A 15,765-nucleotide genomic window follows, 5' to 3' on the forward strand; every position below is an offset into this window, starting at 1 on the left:
TTTTCAGAGACATGTGTCATCTAACGCACGGCTGCAGCATGTCATGGTTTCATTTCTTTTGGGTTGCCAACAGTTAGCATCATGGTGCGATAATCTCCTGGGTTTCCATGGCTGAGGACGGATTCGAACCTGGGTCCCCCCAGAGTCGAAATCCAACGCTCAAACCACCATGCTACACTGACTTGCTTCCCTATGGACCATAATGTAATACAGTCAAAGTGGCTAAGAAATACCAGAAAGGTGGGTCTTATCCTTTCAGTGCAATCTTCTGGTGGAATGAGAATTGCAACCTATGCAAGCAGCTACAGATATTGCGCTTGACGGTGGAATTCCAGATTAGTCAGGAATACATCTGGTATTATTCCATCTTTTATTCAGCAGGGGGTACCAAAGGGGTGAAAAAGCACCTGGCGTCAGAGAAGACTCTGGGACAGTTTTGCTTGGTGCCGGCTCAACTGTTCCATTGTTTTACACATTCTTTTAAGTATACAGTAGAAAGGATGCCATTGTTTTCTGCCTGTAAGTCACCTGAAGTACCTTGTACAAAGGAGGGAGTATACATTAATAAATGATCATTTCGTCTCCTCGGTACTCGGCCCTTGGGTTTCACCCTTCAGAATCTAACCCTCGTCTTACACAAGGCATCAGATATGTAGCACCACACCCTTTTAGTTTGGCTCCGTTTATGAATATGAATTTGGAGAGCTCTTTCTGGCATTTTTTTTCCCATCCCTCCAGCATGACTTCCAACCACAACTTTACTCAACAAGGAAGGGGGAAAAACCACTTCTAAAGAAACAACACCAACACCTTGGACAATGACTCCGGGGACCAGGGTTTGAATCCTGGCTCAGTCATGCAAACCCACTGGGTGGGCAAGTCACACTCTCTCAGCCTCAGAGGCTGGTGACCTGCAGGTGGAGTTTAAGAAGTTACCTGGTTTCAGACTATTCCTCCCAGCATCCCCCAGGAAGCATGCTGTCCAGGGGATTCTGGGAGTTGTCATTCAAAAAGGTAAGTGATAGAAACTGTTGTTGACCCTTGAACTGCCAGTTCACAGAATCAGAGCAGTTTCTCTAGGGACCCACCTGCAGCACTGAAGTTCTTTCTTGGCTCCAGCTTCAGAGCATTGTTTTACCTTGCAATCTTCAAGTCAAATAGAGTCAGGTTTCCCCTGTAAACCTAGAGGCAACGGAGTGGGAGAGTCTGGGATCTAGCAATGGTGGTGACTGATGTGGCCCAGCTGAAGGCACCTGAAGTGGGCAATTTCCTAAAGCCTACAAGAACACACACAAACACACAAAATGTCCCAACACAGACAACTGAATCATCATCTCCCCACTCTGCCATCAGATCACCAGACTTGGCAAGAAAAGGAGACTTGCTCACTCCGAAATCCCACTCTGGCCAATATTTGGAGTGGAATGGAGAAGAGCATCAGACCTGCTGTTGTCACTGTGTGCCTCCAGTAATTTTTGACTTATGGTGACCCTATCATGGGGTTTTCTTGGCAAGTTTCTTCAGAGCAGGTTTGCCATTGCCGTCCTCTGAGGCTGAGAGAGTGTGACTTGCCCAAAGTCAACAAGTGGTTTTTTTTAGGCTCAAGTGGGGAATCAAACCCTGATCTCCTGAGTCGTAGTCCAACACTCAAACCACTACACTGTGCTGGCTCTCCGACATGAGTTCAAATTCTTTGCTCAGCTGCAGAGTTCACAGGCTAGCCTTGACCCAATCACCTCATCTTTGCCTACCTCACAGGGCTGTTGCGATACCGCCACGGGGTGTCACTTCTGCTTCTTGAAAGAACAGACAACGCTCCATCACCCATGCTTCTTAGACTGTCTAGATGTTCAAGACTCCAGGGCAGTACGTAACACCGAGAGAAAGCATGTTTTAGCATCACAACAACCCTTGGAGTAGGTTGGGTCGAAAGACAATCACTTGCCCAAAGCCATTTCGGAGAGCATCTTGGCCAAGGAGAGACTTTCTATCACTTGACCCTGACACCAACCCTGCGAGGTAGTCTAAATCTGAGCTGTGATATCCTATCTCTCATTGAATGTCACACTGCCAAAAAATTAAACCACTTGTATCCAGACATCCAGACATCTTGATCTACTTTCAACCTTCTACTTATCGCATCACACTTGATTGTGGTACTCTTGGTAACATCCACTCTGTTGTTGTTTTGAACACAAGACCAATGCTGTGCCCTCTGTTTCACATCCACAAATCCCCATGCAGGCACATCCTTACCTTCCTGGGCACTGCTGATGCCAGTCCACCAAACCATCAGGCAGGAGCAAAGAAGAGATCGGCCAAGTTGACTCATTTTCCCGAGACCAAAGAGTCTCCAAACAAATCTCAGCCTGCCCAAGAGAAAACTAAAGGCTCATTGGCAGAGATGTGGGGAGAGGGACACCAAAATTTGGGGGACAGATTCTCACAAGTGTCCGGCAGCTCCCCGGTTTGTGGAGGAAAAGGCTGAAGGGAGAAGTTGTCGCTGGAGCCGAAAACAAGTGACGAAATCGAGAGTGAAGTCAGCACCCAAGAGATGGATGGAAAGATGGATCCAAGGTTTTGAAACAAAACAAAGGCAACTTCGTTTTTTTTGCTTTCCCCGACTTGCCAAAACTCCTGGTGGAAATTCCAGATAAGTTTCCCAACTCGGGATAATGGTCCCTATCACAAAAAGGACAAAAATCCAAAGGAGAGCCAACGAGAAAAGGTCTTGCCTTCAAATTTCCCACTTAAGAGTTGGCTTCACTTGTCACAAGAGTGTTGTTTTTCCATCCTGGCTTGTCCCAAGTCCTGCACCTGATTTTCTTTTCCTCTTCTGCCTCCTCTTGCCAGGCAATTCTTCCTTCTGCTCTGGTTTTGTTTGCTTCTTCTGACTCGAGGAGGGAAGAAATAGATCTGTGTAGCCCAACAAACTTGCGCGCCCAACGTCTCCAAGAGTGCCAGCCTCTCTTGAGGACCAAAGTGCTGACTTCTCCAAAAAGAGAAAGGAGAGAAAGAGAGAAAATTAGGGAAACAGCTCTTCCTTTTTGCTCTGCCCCTGACTCACCCACTCCCACACACTACTGTTGAAAAGTGCTTTGGTTAAAAGGCCTGCCAGAGCTTAGCAAGTTGAAAGGGAGAGAAAGGCTGGGGGTGGAAAAGACAGGAGGAACCAGGCAAGGGGTGTGAGAATGAAAAATTCCATCCAGCTTTGGCAGGGTTAATGGGAGGAGAAGAACAGAAGAGAGAAAGAAAGACAGACTTTTCTTAAAGTTACACGCACCCACATGCCGGAGAAAAAGGAGTCGTGGGGAAAGCCGCACCGAGCGCATGGGACAGAGGCAGAGCATGGATTAGCAGCAAACTCTCTGACTTGACATCCTCACATACCAATGGCATATATATGTCTATGCTGGCTTCCACTCCGCCAAAAAGCATCTGAGGAAGTCAACTCAAGCCTGCGAAAGCTCATGCTGCCAACTTCTTTCGTCCAGTTACTGGCAGATATTGAGCCAATGCAGCATTTTGTACATTGAGATGGAGAAAGTTTCAAAGGTGCTACAAGATCTCTCTACATACTGATTCCACTGACTAACATGGCTATATTTTTAATACTCTTATCATGAGTTGACTGCCTAAGGATTGCTTTCCTCCACTTCTGGCAGTTCATCCCCAAAGGCTGAGATGTTGTTTGCCTGCTAAAGAGAGAGAGAGAAATGTTGGGACGTTGAGGGGAGCTGTGGACTGCCAGATGTTGCTGGACTGTTGTGCCCATCATCCCTGATCATTTCGAGACAGCCAGAGTTGCAGTGCAGAACATTTGAAGGGCTGTGGTTTCCTTAGTCTGATAGAAACTAGTACAGTTGGTCCTCCTTATCCATGGAATCAGCCATCCATGGCTTGGAAATATGTTTTAAAAATACAAACTCCAAAAAGCAAACCTTCATTTTGCCATTTTATACAAGGGCTTCATTTAATTCTTCCATTATAGTAAGTGGGACTTGAGCATCCACAAATTTTGGCATCCAGACAGGTTCCTGGAACCAAACTCCAGGGCCCACTGTATAAAATAACCCCTCTTTCTCTCACACGCAAAGACAGTGCCCTCCAGATATTTTGGAACTAGGATGAAATAGGGACAGGACTCTTGTACTGTTAATAGTTATATAGAAATGGGAATTTTGCATGAGGAGGAACACCGGCTGAAATTACACCTTCGACACTACTATTATAGGTACAGGAGCCCTGTCCCTTATTTCACTTGGCAACCCTTAATGGAACACAACCCAACTCAAGATGTTTGAGTTCTCATTGTACAATCAGAGCTTTCCTGTGCGACACAGTTTGCGAATTAATACAATCGGGCCAACAGTTTTCCAACTGGTGGGTTCTTGTGATTCACAACTGAGTCATGCATAGTCCTAAGGTGGCTATTTGGTTTTATGGGGTTTTTTTATCCATCCAGGAGAAACAAAATGAACAGATACAGATAAGGTTAACAAATTGAGTTTGGGGTTCAGTGCAGTACAAGTGAGGGTCATTTCTCACATGCTACTACTACTACTACTACTACTACTTCTACTATTTACTTACATCCCACCTTTCTCCCATTATAGGGACTCAAGGTTTAATAGAAGTTGGAGCATTACCGTATATACTTGACAATAAGTTGACTTCATGTATAAGTCGAGGACAAGTTTTGGGGCCAAAATTATGGACTTTGCTATATGACCCATGGATAGGTCGAGGTAAAACTTAAAGGAATATATCAAAGGATCTAAAAGATGAAGCGAACAAAGTCAAAGAACTTATAAAATACCAGCAGACATAACTCTTTGTGCTTACTCTTAGGGCTAGTTGGATGAGAGTAGAGGAGGTTAGTGCTTCCATGACAGATTATACTCTTGCTTTTCACCAGGGGATGGTTCCTTCTTTTAAATAAGAGTTAAGATACAGTACTTACATTCACCCATGGATAAGTCAACTCAGGTTTTTTGGGGTCAATTTATTAACCTAAGTTTCTAGAGTTATACATTAGTATATACTAGTAATTCATCTACTTAAGCTCACAGTGATAAGTAGCTTGACCATTGGTCAGGAGCAGAGACAGATATAACAACCCAAAGTCTGGAAGGCTTCTGCAAGATTTCACAGTACATTTATCACATTTCGATACTTCAGAAGACCTGACCCAGCCGCGGAAGAGCGGCAACGAAGGCGGACTCTCCTATCTTGGCCTTCAAGTTGAAAAATTCCTGACTAAACTCTTTTCTTCCTTCCTAGATTACTCTTATTTTCTAGTGTTACTTTTATCATGTCCAGGATGTGGCAAACATAGCGCTTGAAATGGACTGAATGCGTTGCTCTCCTCCAGATGAGGCCATGTGCCTTTAAAATGCCCAGCAGCTAACAAGATATTTTTATTGGCAGAACTTCAGCCAATGCAGCATTTTGTATATTGATGGAGAAAGTTTCATGGGTTTCTCTGAACATGTGAAGCGTGCATCTTTTCACCACTGAGAAATCACAACGCAGCCAAGTTGCTATAATAAAAGTAAACCTCACCTACACCAGGGAATGCAATTCAGATCATTCATGCAACCTTTGGTCGTCCAGGTGTTTTGGACTCCAGCTCCCAGAAGCCCCAATCAGCTTGGTCAATTGACAAGGATTCTGGGAACTGAAGTCCAAAACATCTGGAGGATCAAAGGTCTGCAATATTTTCCCTTGCCCTGCAGCCAAACCAAACATACCTAGCATATTTGGCTAATAAATGGCTTTAAAATGCTCCATTGTTTGTGATTTCTGGAGGGGGGAAAGGAACCTGTGTCTGTGAGGTTGCAGAGTTAACCATTACCTTCCACAAAGACAGGAGATGGGTGACATTGCTGAGGAGCTCCAAGGATCCGATGCAAAGGTAGGGAAAATTAGAGTCGTTGAAAGTCGCATTTATTTGTCTTCAAACTAACCTATGTGCCGATAATTAAGCAAATGAATCCTTTTCACTAGAGACTATATATATCACATTTTACATCAGAAACAATAAATAATGCATATCAGACCCAAAGTATGCAACTGCAAATGAAGATAATAATATAGTAGTACTGTATACGTACTTGCAGAGCCAGCATGGGATACCGGTTGAGCATTGGACTACAACTCTGGAGACTAAGGGTTCGATTCCTGCTTGGCCATGGAAACCCATTGGGTGACCTTGGGCAAGTCACATACTCTCAGCCTCAGAAGGCAATGGCAAAACCTCCTCGCCAAGAAGCTCCATGATAGATTCGCTTTAGGGTTGCCATAAGTCGGAAATGACTTTAAGGCACACAACAACAAATACATATTTGCACCATCCCAAATCCTAACGCAACCCCCCCCCAAAACACCCCCAAACCCCACAAAAAAACCCAAAGTAAACTTTATGTTCTCTCTTTGTCAAGAAAGCTGCGGAGGAAAAGCTTTGGTGGGACAAGGCACTTTGGGGGGGATCCTGTGTGCATATCTCCCTTTCAAGATTCAAGTTCTCTGTTGATTTATGGTAATCCCATGGGTTTTCTTAGGTAGGAAAAACTTAAAGGGGTTTTTGCCAGTCTCTTCCTCTGAAATACAGCCTACCTGGTATTCATTGGCAGTCCTCCATCCAAGTACTAACTAGAGCTGACCCTGCTTAGCTTTCACGATCAGAAGGTATCTGGTACCTTTAGGGGATTTAACTCCCTGAATTCCTTGCATTCAGGATCGTTCCAGGCCTTGAGGTTTCCAGGCCAAAACCTGAGACCTGGGAATGGTCCCTGGTGATGCTATTAACTATGATGTGCTAAGTATGAGCCATAGTTGCTCACAGCTGGTCATTCAAACACTGACCTGCACTGCAGAAATAATGCAGTTTATCACCGCTTTAACTGCCATGGCTCAATGTGATAAAATCCTGGGATTTGTAGTTTGTCCTAGCACCTGAGTTCTCTGGCAGAGAAGGACAAAGACCTTGTATAACTACAAATCCTAGAATCCCATAGCATTGAGAAACTACATTATTTCTATGGTGCGGTCAGCACCATAGAGATGCACACACTGGGGTTCGACGTTACAATAGAAAGCCGAACTGAAGGGGCTGTTCCCAGAGCAAAATGAAATTAGGAGATTATTCCTTCGCATTTAAGGAGACAGGATAAGGAACACTTCATCTATCTTGCTTGCTTCTAAGGAGAAGGTGGATGCAGAGTGGAAGGTGAGTCCTGGGGCTCCCATGACTGGGAAGGAAAGAATTTGAATTTAATCAAATGCATGCATAGAAACCCCTCTGCAGAGTCTTTGCAAGCTGCAGCAACAAAAAGAAAGCTTGCTGACTATAAGGATCAAGGTGCTGCTCTATCATCTGAGCTGCAGATTTGCCTCTAGCCCTTTCCTCTTGTCTCTGGAACCAAGCTCACCAAAAACTGAAGAATATGTCCCCTTCTCTCCTGTGACCCATGGAAACTGGAGACTCAAAGCCAGGCCCTCAAAACTGAGATCAACTGTCAGGGGGTGAAATGTACATCTTTAATCTCATCCCTTCAGGCTGTGAAGACCCATGGCCTACTTCTTTTATGCTGGCTAAGCATAGTCAAAGCTCTTCTCTGCTGCTGGGAGAAACACCCAGAATCCAAGGTCCTCTGGTATTCCCCTCTCCTCCTTCCTTCCTTCCTCCTGAGCTTTTGGCATTTATCTGCAAGGATGGGATGCAGGGAGGAGAGCTCAGTTGCGCAAACAGCAGATCTGGGCAAAGGTGCTGACATGCAGCAGAGCAGAAATGTAGAGTCAGGTTTCTTTCGGAAGGCGCCAGCCCAGTCTCTGTGTGTTGAAGGATCCTTCGGAGTCAGGGACTGTGGCTGATCATTTCTTGTTGTGTGTCTTCAGGTTCTTTTGGACTTATGGCAACCCTAAGGTGAACCAAACACGGGGTTTTCTTGGCATGATTTGTTCAGAGGAGGTTTGCCATTGCCTTCCTTTGAGGCTGAGAGAGTGTGACTTGCCCAAGAGCACCCAGTGGTTTTCATGGCCGAGTGGAGAACTGAATCCTGGTCTCCAGGATTGTCGTCCGACACTCAAACCACTACATTGCCTGAATCAATCCAAAACCTGAACCTGATCCAGACTCAAGTCAGGTCCCATAATCTCTATTTTTCTAACACTTTAGAGTTAATATATGCTCCCAGTTATTGGTTCTCTATGTAACTGTACAATTGAAAATCTGTGTATGCTCAAGTCCCATTAAATATAATGACATAGCAAAATGGTTTGCCTTATTATAAAAAAAATGGAAAATCAAGGTTTGATATTTAAAATACTTTTTTTGAACATTTTCAAACCGTGGATGCTTGAATCCATGTGTAAAAAAACTGTGTATAAGAAGGGCTGACTACACACACACACACACACACTTTTCATTTGAATTCCAACCCGCTGGATGTTGTTGGACTACAGCTCTCAGCATACTGCACCAAGGTATTTCACACTGCTGTGTTTTTAAGTAGACAATCCATAGACCCCCCCCATAGAAAATCTACACGTGTATGTATGTGTGTGTGTGTGTGTGTGTGTGTGTGTGTGTGTGTGTGTATATATATATATATATATATATATATATATATATATATAACCACCCTCAGTGTGCCTCATCTGTAAAACAGGAATGGTACTGGGGTGTTTTCGCACAGCTTTTGTAGCTGCGTTTCAAGAGCTGTGTTAATTTAGATATAGCTTCATACCTGTATTATACACACAACTGATAACAGAGGTCACAGGAACCAGGTAAAAATTAGCTTGCTTCCTGAGCAAACATTTTGCACCAGTTTCTGTCCTACACCCCACACAGGCTGCAACAAATGGGACCACACACATATATATGTGTGTGTGTGGGTGTGTGTATGGAGAAACCATGTTATCTTCATCATTTTCAATATTGTGGTGCCTAGAAAGCCTAGTCTCAACTGACGTGGTGAGAGACAAAATAGAGTCACAGCTTATTCTTCCAAATTGTTTTGTATATCAGCGTTCAAGCCTCAGAACATATGAAGGACACAAAAGAATATCTCATATTTAAGGTCCTTAGATTTCAAGGCCTTTCCTGGAATCTAAGGAATAGGTTCCTTTCCTCTAGTCTTTAGGATGTAGGGGAGGAATCTTTGAGCAAGGGCATGGTTTTGAAAAGCTCTAGTTGCAATTGAAATTTCCCAACAAATCCCAGCTGCAGCAGCTGTTCTGTCGCTCCCATCACATCTTTCCAGCGTCTTCTTTGTAGAGCGAGCGGAAAAGGTAGAAGAAGGGGAAGACAAACCCCTGAAAGACAACAGACACCAATACTTAACATTCCAGCTGTCCCTTGAGGGTATATGTATGTTTATATGACAGAGGTTGAAAGCAACCAAGGTCTAATTCCGTCTACTGGGAATAATGCTAAGAAAAAGAAACACACACATACCAGCCCTAGTCAAACTGGGATAACATTCCTCCCTCCTGCTTTGGATCTTTATCTTCCAACTGTCCAGATTTAAACAAGGAGAATCCTGAATAATCCTTTTGTCATCCCACTTTTTGCCCTGGTTTCCCTCTCCTCCTCCCACTTTCTCCCTTTATCCTCAATTGCTCCAAACTGAGCTTCAAGTACAACCATGGTTTGTATTCAAGTCAATTCAACAAGGGAGAGAGGAGAGATGGGGGCAAAATCTCGCTCTTCCCAGTAGGCTTAGGCAAAAGCAAACCGCTGCAGCCTCTCCTATCTTCTTCCTCATAAATAACTCTTGCCATCTTGACTATTGCGTGTTCTGGTTTTCACTCATGAAATGTTGGAGGTCATGGGCTGATGGTAGCCATTTAGGAACATGGAATGCTGCTGATATAAGGAGTCAGGTCCTTGGTCCATCTCGACTGAGGAGTACCAACTTGACTGATAGCAAGTATCTTCCAAGGTTTCAAGCAAGAGGACTTCCTCATCCTGCTGGAGATCCCTGTGATGGTTCCCTGGTGATCTACTTTCCAAAGGCTAACCAGATCCAACCTTGCTTAGCTTCTGAACTCAGATGGGGTTGGTCATGTAGGAAGCTATCTCATCGCAGGGATCTCCAACAGGAGTAAGATTCTTGGTCCATCTATCGCAGTACCATCAACTCTGAACGTCAGAGATGACACTCCAGGATTTCAGGATGGACCCTTTCCTAGCTCTACCTGGAAATGCCTGGGATTCATTCCTGGTGGTCTCCTGGCCATGTATTAAGTACTTAGTAGGCTCAATCTCTCTAAGCTTCGACAAGGAGACCAGATTTGATGCATTCAGGATGGTAACATCAAAGACTTTCCTCTCTCTTTATCTTTAAACCGGACGTAGACCAGACAGTCCTTGAAACCAAAGACTAGCCTCTGGAAAATGGGACGCACAGCAATACCACTCGGCCAGCACAATTTTGGTTGTTGTTGTGGGCCTTCAAGTAATTTCTGATTTATGGCAACACTGGGGTTTTTTGGCAGAATTTGCTCCAGTAGCCCTTGCCTTCCTCTGTGGCTGAGAGTCTGTGGCTTGCCCAAGATCACCCAGTAGGTTCCCATGACTGAGTGGGAATTCAAATTCCCCAAGTGGAAATTAGATGTAGTCGACCACTCGCATCACTAAACCATACCAGTTCTTTTAGCAATGTTGCAAAATGCCTCCTTTGCCCATCTTACATTCCTTGGTTTCACCGTCCATCAGCAAAAGGAGGATACTCTCTTATCTCTGTTGCTGCCCAAAGGAAAAACTCTATGTCCCTGGCAGCAGAGGAACTGTCTTTCAGGGTCACACTATCAGCCCGGTTCATACTCCCCCCGAATGTGACATTCTTCAAAGAAAACAGAAAGGGCTGAGATGTTCTCCCAATGTGGAGCCAAACACAGAGGCTTTGAATATTTCCATAGTGTAGAGGGGGAGTGGGCATCATGTGCCCCTCCAGATGCTGTTGAACTGCAGCTCCCAGCGTTCCTGATGCTGGCAAAGGATGATAGAACTTGCAGTTCAAGCACACTAGATCCATAACCTAGATTTCACTGGTGGCCAGGGGTTCCTTTGCAAGGTTAAAACTAGTGGGCCAGTTGCACCCACTCCCGGAGATGTCAGATTGGGCTACCATGGCACATGCCTCCATTATATCCCATTTAGATTGCCGTAATGCACTCTAGGGACCAGGGTTCAATTCCCAGCTCAGCCATGAAACCCACTGAGTGACCTTGGGCAAGTCACACTCTCTCAGCTTCAGGGGAAGGCAATGGCAAAGCTCTTCTGAAAAAATCCTGCCAAGAAAACTCCATGAAAAGTTTGTCTTAGGGTTGCCATACATTGAAATTGACTTGAAGGCACACAACAACAGCAACCAGAAAAGCACTCTGCATGGGGCTGACTTTGAAAAACGGTTTAGAAAGTCCCACTTGCTGGGATCAGAATGCTGATAAGGGAAGGCTGAGAGAGTGTGACTCACCCAACGTCACCCAGTGGGTTTCAGGGCTGAGCAAGGATTTGAACCCTGGTCTCCCAAGTCCTAGTCCAAGACTCAAACCACTGTGCCACACTGCCTCATGACTTCTTCTTAGGTTTCCCTTTTGTCAGTCATAGATTTTTATTTTCATGCTTCTTGGAGCACCTCCTGGTGGCCATACTTCCATGCTACAATTGCATTTGGAAAACTCCCTCATCTACTCCCTGCCCCATTATTTTCTACAACGAAAGTAAAGTAGCATTTTTATTCCCAAAGCAAAAGCAGCAGCCTACAAGATCCTAACAAACAACCTGGGAGTCGAGATCCACACCTGTCTGACGGTTTAAATGGACAACTAAACTCTCTGATATCGGACCACACTGAAAAGCATTTCACAAATCCTGAATGCATCACTTCATTTTCACAGTCCTTGAGGTCCAGAGGTTGATCTAGACTCCACTTGCTCTATTAAATCAAGAAAAAAAGCACCTTGCTTTTATAGCCTTAATTCCTTAAAATGTTTTTTAAGGCATTGAATATATATTCCCTTGGAAGCCAGAACAATTTCGCTTCTTCTCAAAGTGTACCTGGACACACTTGTAAATGCAACTCTTCTGTTGAAGAGAAAGCACTCGGTACAGGCTCAGAGGCACTTTTAGTACTGCTCACCTCTAGTCCTGGTCAGGAGATGAACATTTGCTAACTGAAATCCTCCTTTGGAGCATGGTTTGAAACCTGAGCTCAAGCATGTGTGCCAAAGGAAGTATCACTCTCCACAAAATATCTGGTCGCTTTGCCATAAGAGAGAAAGGGGCTGTCGAGATGACAATTTCCAGAGGGACGGACTGGCAAATAATTTCTGATCATGGTTCTGACTAGTTGTTTCATCTTTTGCTGGATCATAGCTAAACTATTTCCTCCTCTTGGACAAAAGAAATAAACAGAATGAGTAACCAAGATAATAAGGGATACTGTGGTTGACCCCTTTTTGCAACACATTTTGATTACATTTCTAGTAATATATATGCATGAAGGACAGTAACGTCCAAAATCTACCAAACAGTGATACCTTTCCTAGACTTCAATCCGGTTCCTCGGATGCATTGGACCTGCATCTGAGGAAGCAGATTGAAGTCTAGGGAAAGATCATGCTGCCAATTTCTTTCTTCCATTTAGTCACAAGATGGCTCTAAGTACAAAAAATAAAATACTTGGGGACAGCCTTGCAGCAAAGCTATTGGTATCCAGTGACTAGGTTTAACTGGTTTTGCAAAAGAGGAACGTTTGGGCTGACCGGCTTGGGATAAGAAAGCCCCCTCTTCTTTGCTGCTATAAAAAGGTACAAGAGTGCAGCCTTAGACACACATCTGGTAATCCTAGCAAGAGGAACAAATCTCCTTCTCTTCCTCCACCCGGCCTTTGTAGGTTCAAGCTGGATCTTGTGCTGAATCGCCAAGTATTTGAGGTCAAGAAAACAAGGCAAATGCTGTGGGGCCTCACAAAGGATCCGAAAGCGCAGAGGTGGCTTGTAACTGGGTTATCTGAGGCTGCATAGGGAGGACAGGGAAGAGTTTTCTTTTCTTTCCAACAGTTCAACTGTCCTGCCATCCTTTTGCCATCTTCGCTTCGGTCGCTTCAACGGCCTCCAAGCCACAAAAATAAAATACCCCATTTCCAAGGCAGGGGAGGTGGACAGCTGCTGACAGCTGGCTCCAGATGTTTTCTTCTGCGATGTGGAACTCAGCTTCCCTGTCTCTCTTGGCCCCAAAAGCCAAAGGATCACACCCTGTTCTGTGTGTTTTGTGTGCGCAACAGCAACAGGGCCCACTTAGGAATGAATAGGGAGGTGCCTTGCAAAACACTGCACAGCCAAAGTCACTTTTTGAGAAGCAGTGATTCCCAAACTCTGGACTTCCAGATGTTTTTCACTGCAACCCCCAGAAGTCCTGACCAGCTGAGGATTCTGGGAGCTGAGGTCCACAACAGCTGGAAGAGCGAAGCTTGGAAATGTCTGTTTTAGAGGGAAATGTGCTCGAGTTTATGTATCTCAAACATCAGTTTTCTTATATTGTAGAACAGCGACTTATACCTGCTTGCTTCTTCCAAGATACCAACAGTATCTTGAATATACCCCTCATATTATGACTATGGGTGGGCATCCATTTTTTGTTCTATATAGATTTCCTGCAACATCCAAAATGGAGATGTTGGGACTGCAACGCTGTCACCTTCTTTCAGCTGTATGTTTTTACCATCTCTGCCCAGTGAAGGAGCCTGTGAAACTTTGACAACGAATGTTGTGTACCTTCAAGTCATTTCCAACCCATGGCGTCCCTAAGGCAAACCTATCAGCAGGGCTTTCTTGGCAAGATCTGTTCAGGTTTGCCATTGTCTTCATCTGAGGCTGAGAGAGGGTGACTTGCCCATTGTTTTCAACCATTTAAAGCCATTTCATTTATTATTTGTCATTCCCATCATGGTAGCCATATTGTTAACTGCTTTAGGTGATGGCATGGCCATGGGGGAATTCAAATACTGCTCTCCAGAGTCATAGTCCAACACTTAAACCATGACACTATGCTGGTGTACTATATTACTATGTAAAACTAGAAGGTAATCCCACCCTCGCCTCCAAATAAGTTAAGAGGACAGGTCTTAGAATAAAATAATGGCTACAACCTTTCTTAAATGCAAGTTTCTAATCCTCAAAGGCACAAAGGTTAAGGTTTTGCTCTATCTGGGCAATTGTAGATGGTATCAAGGAAAAGCTGAAAACAATTGTTCCCCATACAACCCAATCAGGATTTCTAGTAACAAATGGACAGCTTTGAGATTCTACCTACCTTGCCGCTTCTTGATCTCAATTGCACCGTAGTGGCATTGGATTCAGCACTGTAACTTGGTTAAAAATAATCTGGATAGCGTTAACTATGGTTAGTACTGGTAAAGAGAGAACATTACGTCAGGAAATAGTGAAGCAGTGTATATAAAGCAGCGGAAGAGAGTTTGTGCAAACCTGCTGTAGTTAATGATCTTACAATTAAGTCTGCTTTAAGTCCATTTTTAACTAGCGCCTTCCCTTTTGTCAGTTGCTGAGGAGGAAGGGGACCCTCAATACTCTGTTTCCAGGACAAACTTTTAGAAAGGCAAAAAAGTAGATGGCAGAGAGACAGAAGAGTCCTAATACACCAAACTGGGCAGAGAGGTTTTTACAAAATGCATTCCTGAGGCATGACCACCCATACACTTAGCCAAAAAGAATTTCCTGCCGTTAAGTGAAAAGAGAAAGGTTGGCTGGTGGTGCATCAGGCAGCTATTTTAATCCCAAGATGGTTTTGTTTTGTGGCAACGACTGGCCTGTAAGAAGAGGCAGCCGTCTCTTCTCTCCAGTTCCATCTCCTGAAGAATCCAAAGCCAGGGCAGGGCTGTGAAGGCCCAGTCCTTGCAGTTTTGCTACACTTAGCCTCCACTTTGATACCTGAGATGGATTTCTTCCAGCTCTTTTAAAAACACATTAGCACTAAGTGTAAAACCATTTTATGACATTTATCACATTTCCTCACTGAAGGATCCAAAGAGGAGAGTGCAAACAGCCAGTTTCACAACATGGTTAAGTAAATTGTACAGCACAACCCTGTCTGGAATACTGTGGGCATGCTTGGTTCAGCCCAGTTCACTTATTTTGGAGGTGAGAAAATGCTAGAAAACACAACTACTACAAAAAGCCAGGGTTGAAATGCCTTTCCTAAAGAGATGTTAAAGCACTTGTGAATTTTTCATCTTTTTCATTCCCTAAAGTTGGTTTTGTGGCCCTTCACTCCACCAGAGTCTTGGATTGCTCACTCTCTGGAAATATATATATATATACCTTGGGGTAAACTGCCTCTCTTGAAAAACTGGCAAAATGGCACTTCTCCTTTTAAACAGGCCATAGCCCTCCCTGCACTGTACAACAAAACCAAAAAATACCAATTTTTAAAAACCTGAAGCGGCTTTCTGACTAGGGATGCAATTCATTACCGACTTTCTTGTTGAAGTAAGGAAAGAGTAACTTTGGCAATTTTCTTTGCCCTGTGAGAAAGAATTCAAAAATTAGAGTTGTCAAAGTCTAGTCAAAATGTGGGATATATTCTACACAACATTTGTATGTGGCTGTTTTGCGCAGAAAACTGCATCGTCGGTAGAGGAAATGGCTTTTTCTGTGCTGGAAATAATATTACTATGTGGATTCGACTACCACCCCACCCCAGCTTTTTTGGTTTTGTGAATTTTGCATGGAACA

At 44.1% G+C, this 15,765-nt stretch overlaps 1 protein-coding gene across 1 annotated transcript in view; it reads right to left on the bottom strand.

Annotated features, from left to right (window-relative positions):
* The window catches only part of LOC121917549 (tyrosine-protein kinase receptor UFO-like), a 48,679-nt gene extending 45,530 nt beyond the window's left edge, over window positions 1-3,149 (bottom strand). Inside the window, 1 exon segment of the mRNA XM_042443603.1 lies at window positions 2,257-3,149. Within this exon segment, the coding sequence (XP_042299537.1) occupies window positions 2,257-2,332 (76 nt within the window). The 5' untranslated portion in view covers window positions 2,333-3,149.
* Between the last annotated feature and the right edge of the window lie 12,616 nt (window positions 3,150-15,765).

Source organism: Sceloporus undulatus, unplaced genomic scaffold (genome assembly GCF_019175285.1).
Source record: "Sceloporus undulatus isolate JIND9_A2432 ecotype Alabama unplaced genomic scaffold, SceUnd_v1.1 scaffold_23, whole genome shotgun sequence".
NCBI lineage: Eukaryota > Metazoa > Chordata > Lepidosauria > Squamata > Phrynosomatidae > Sceloporus > Sceloporus undulatus.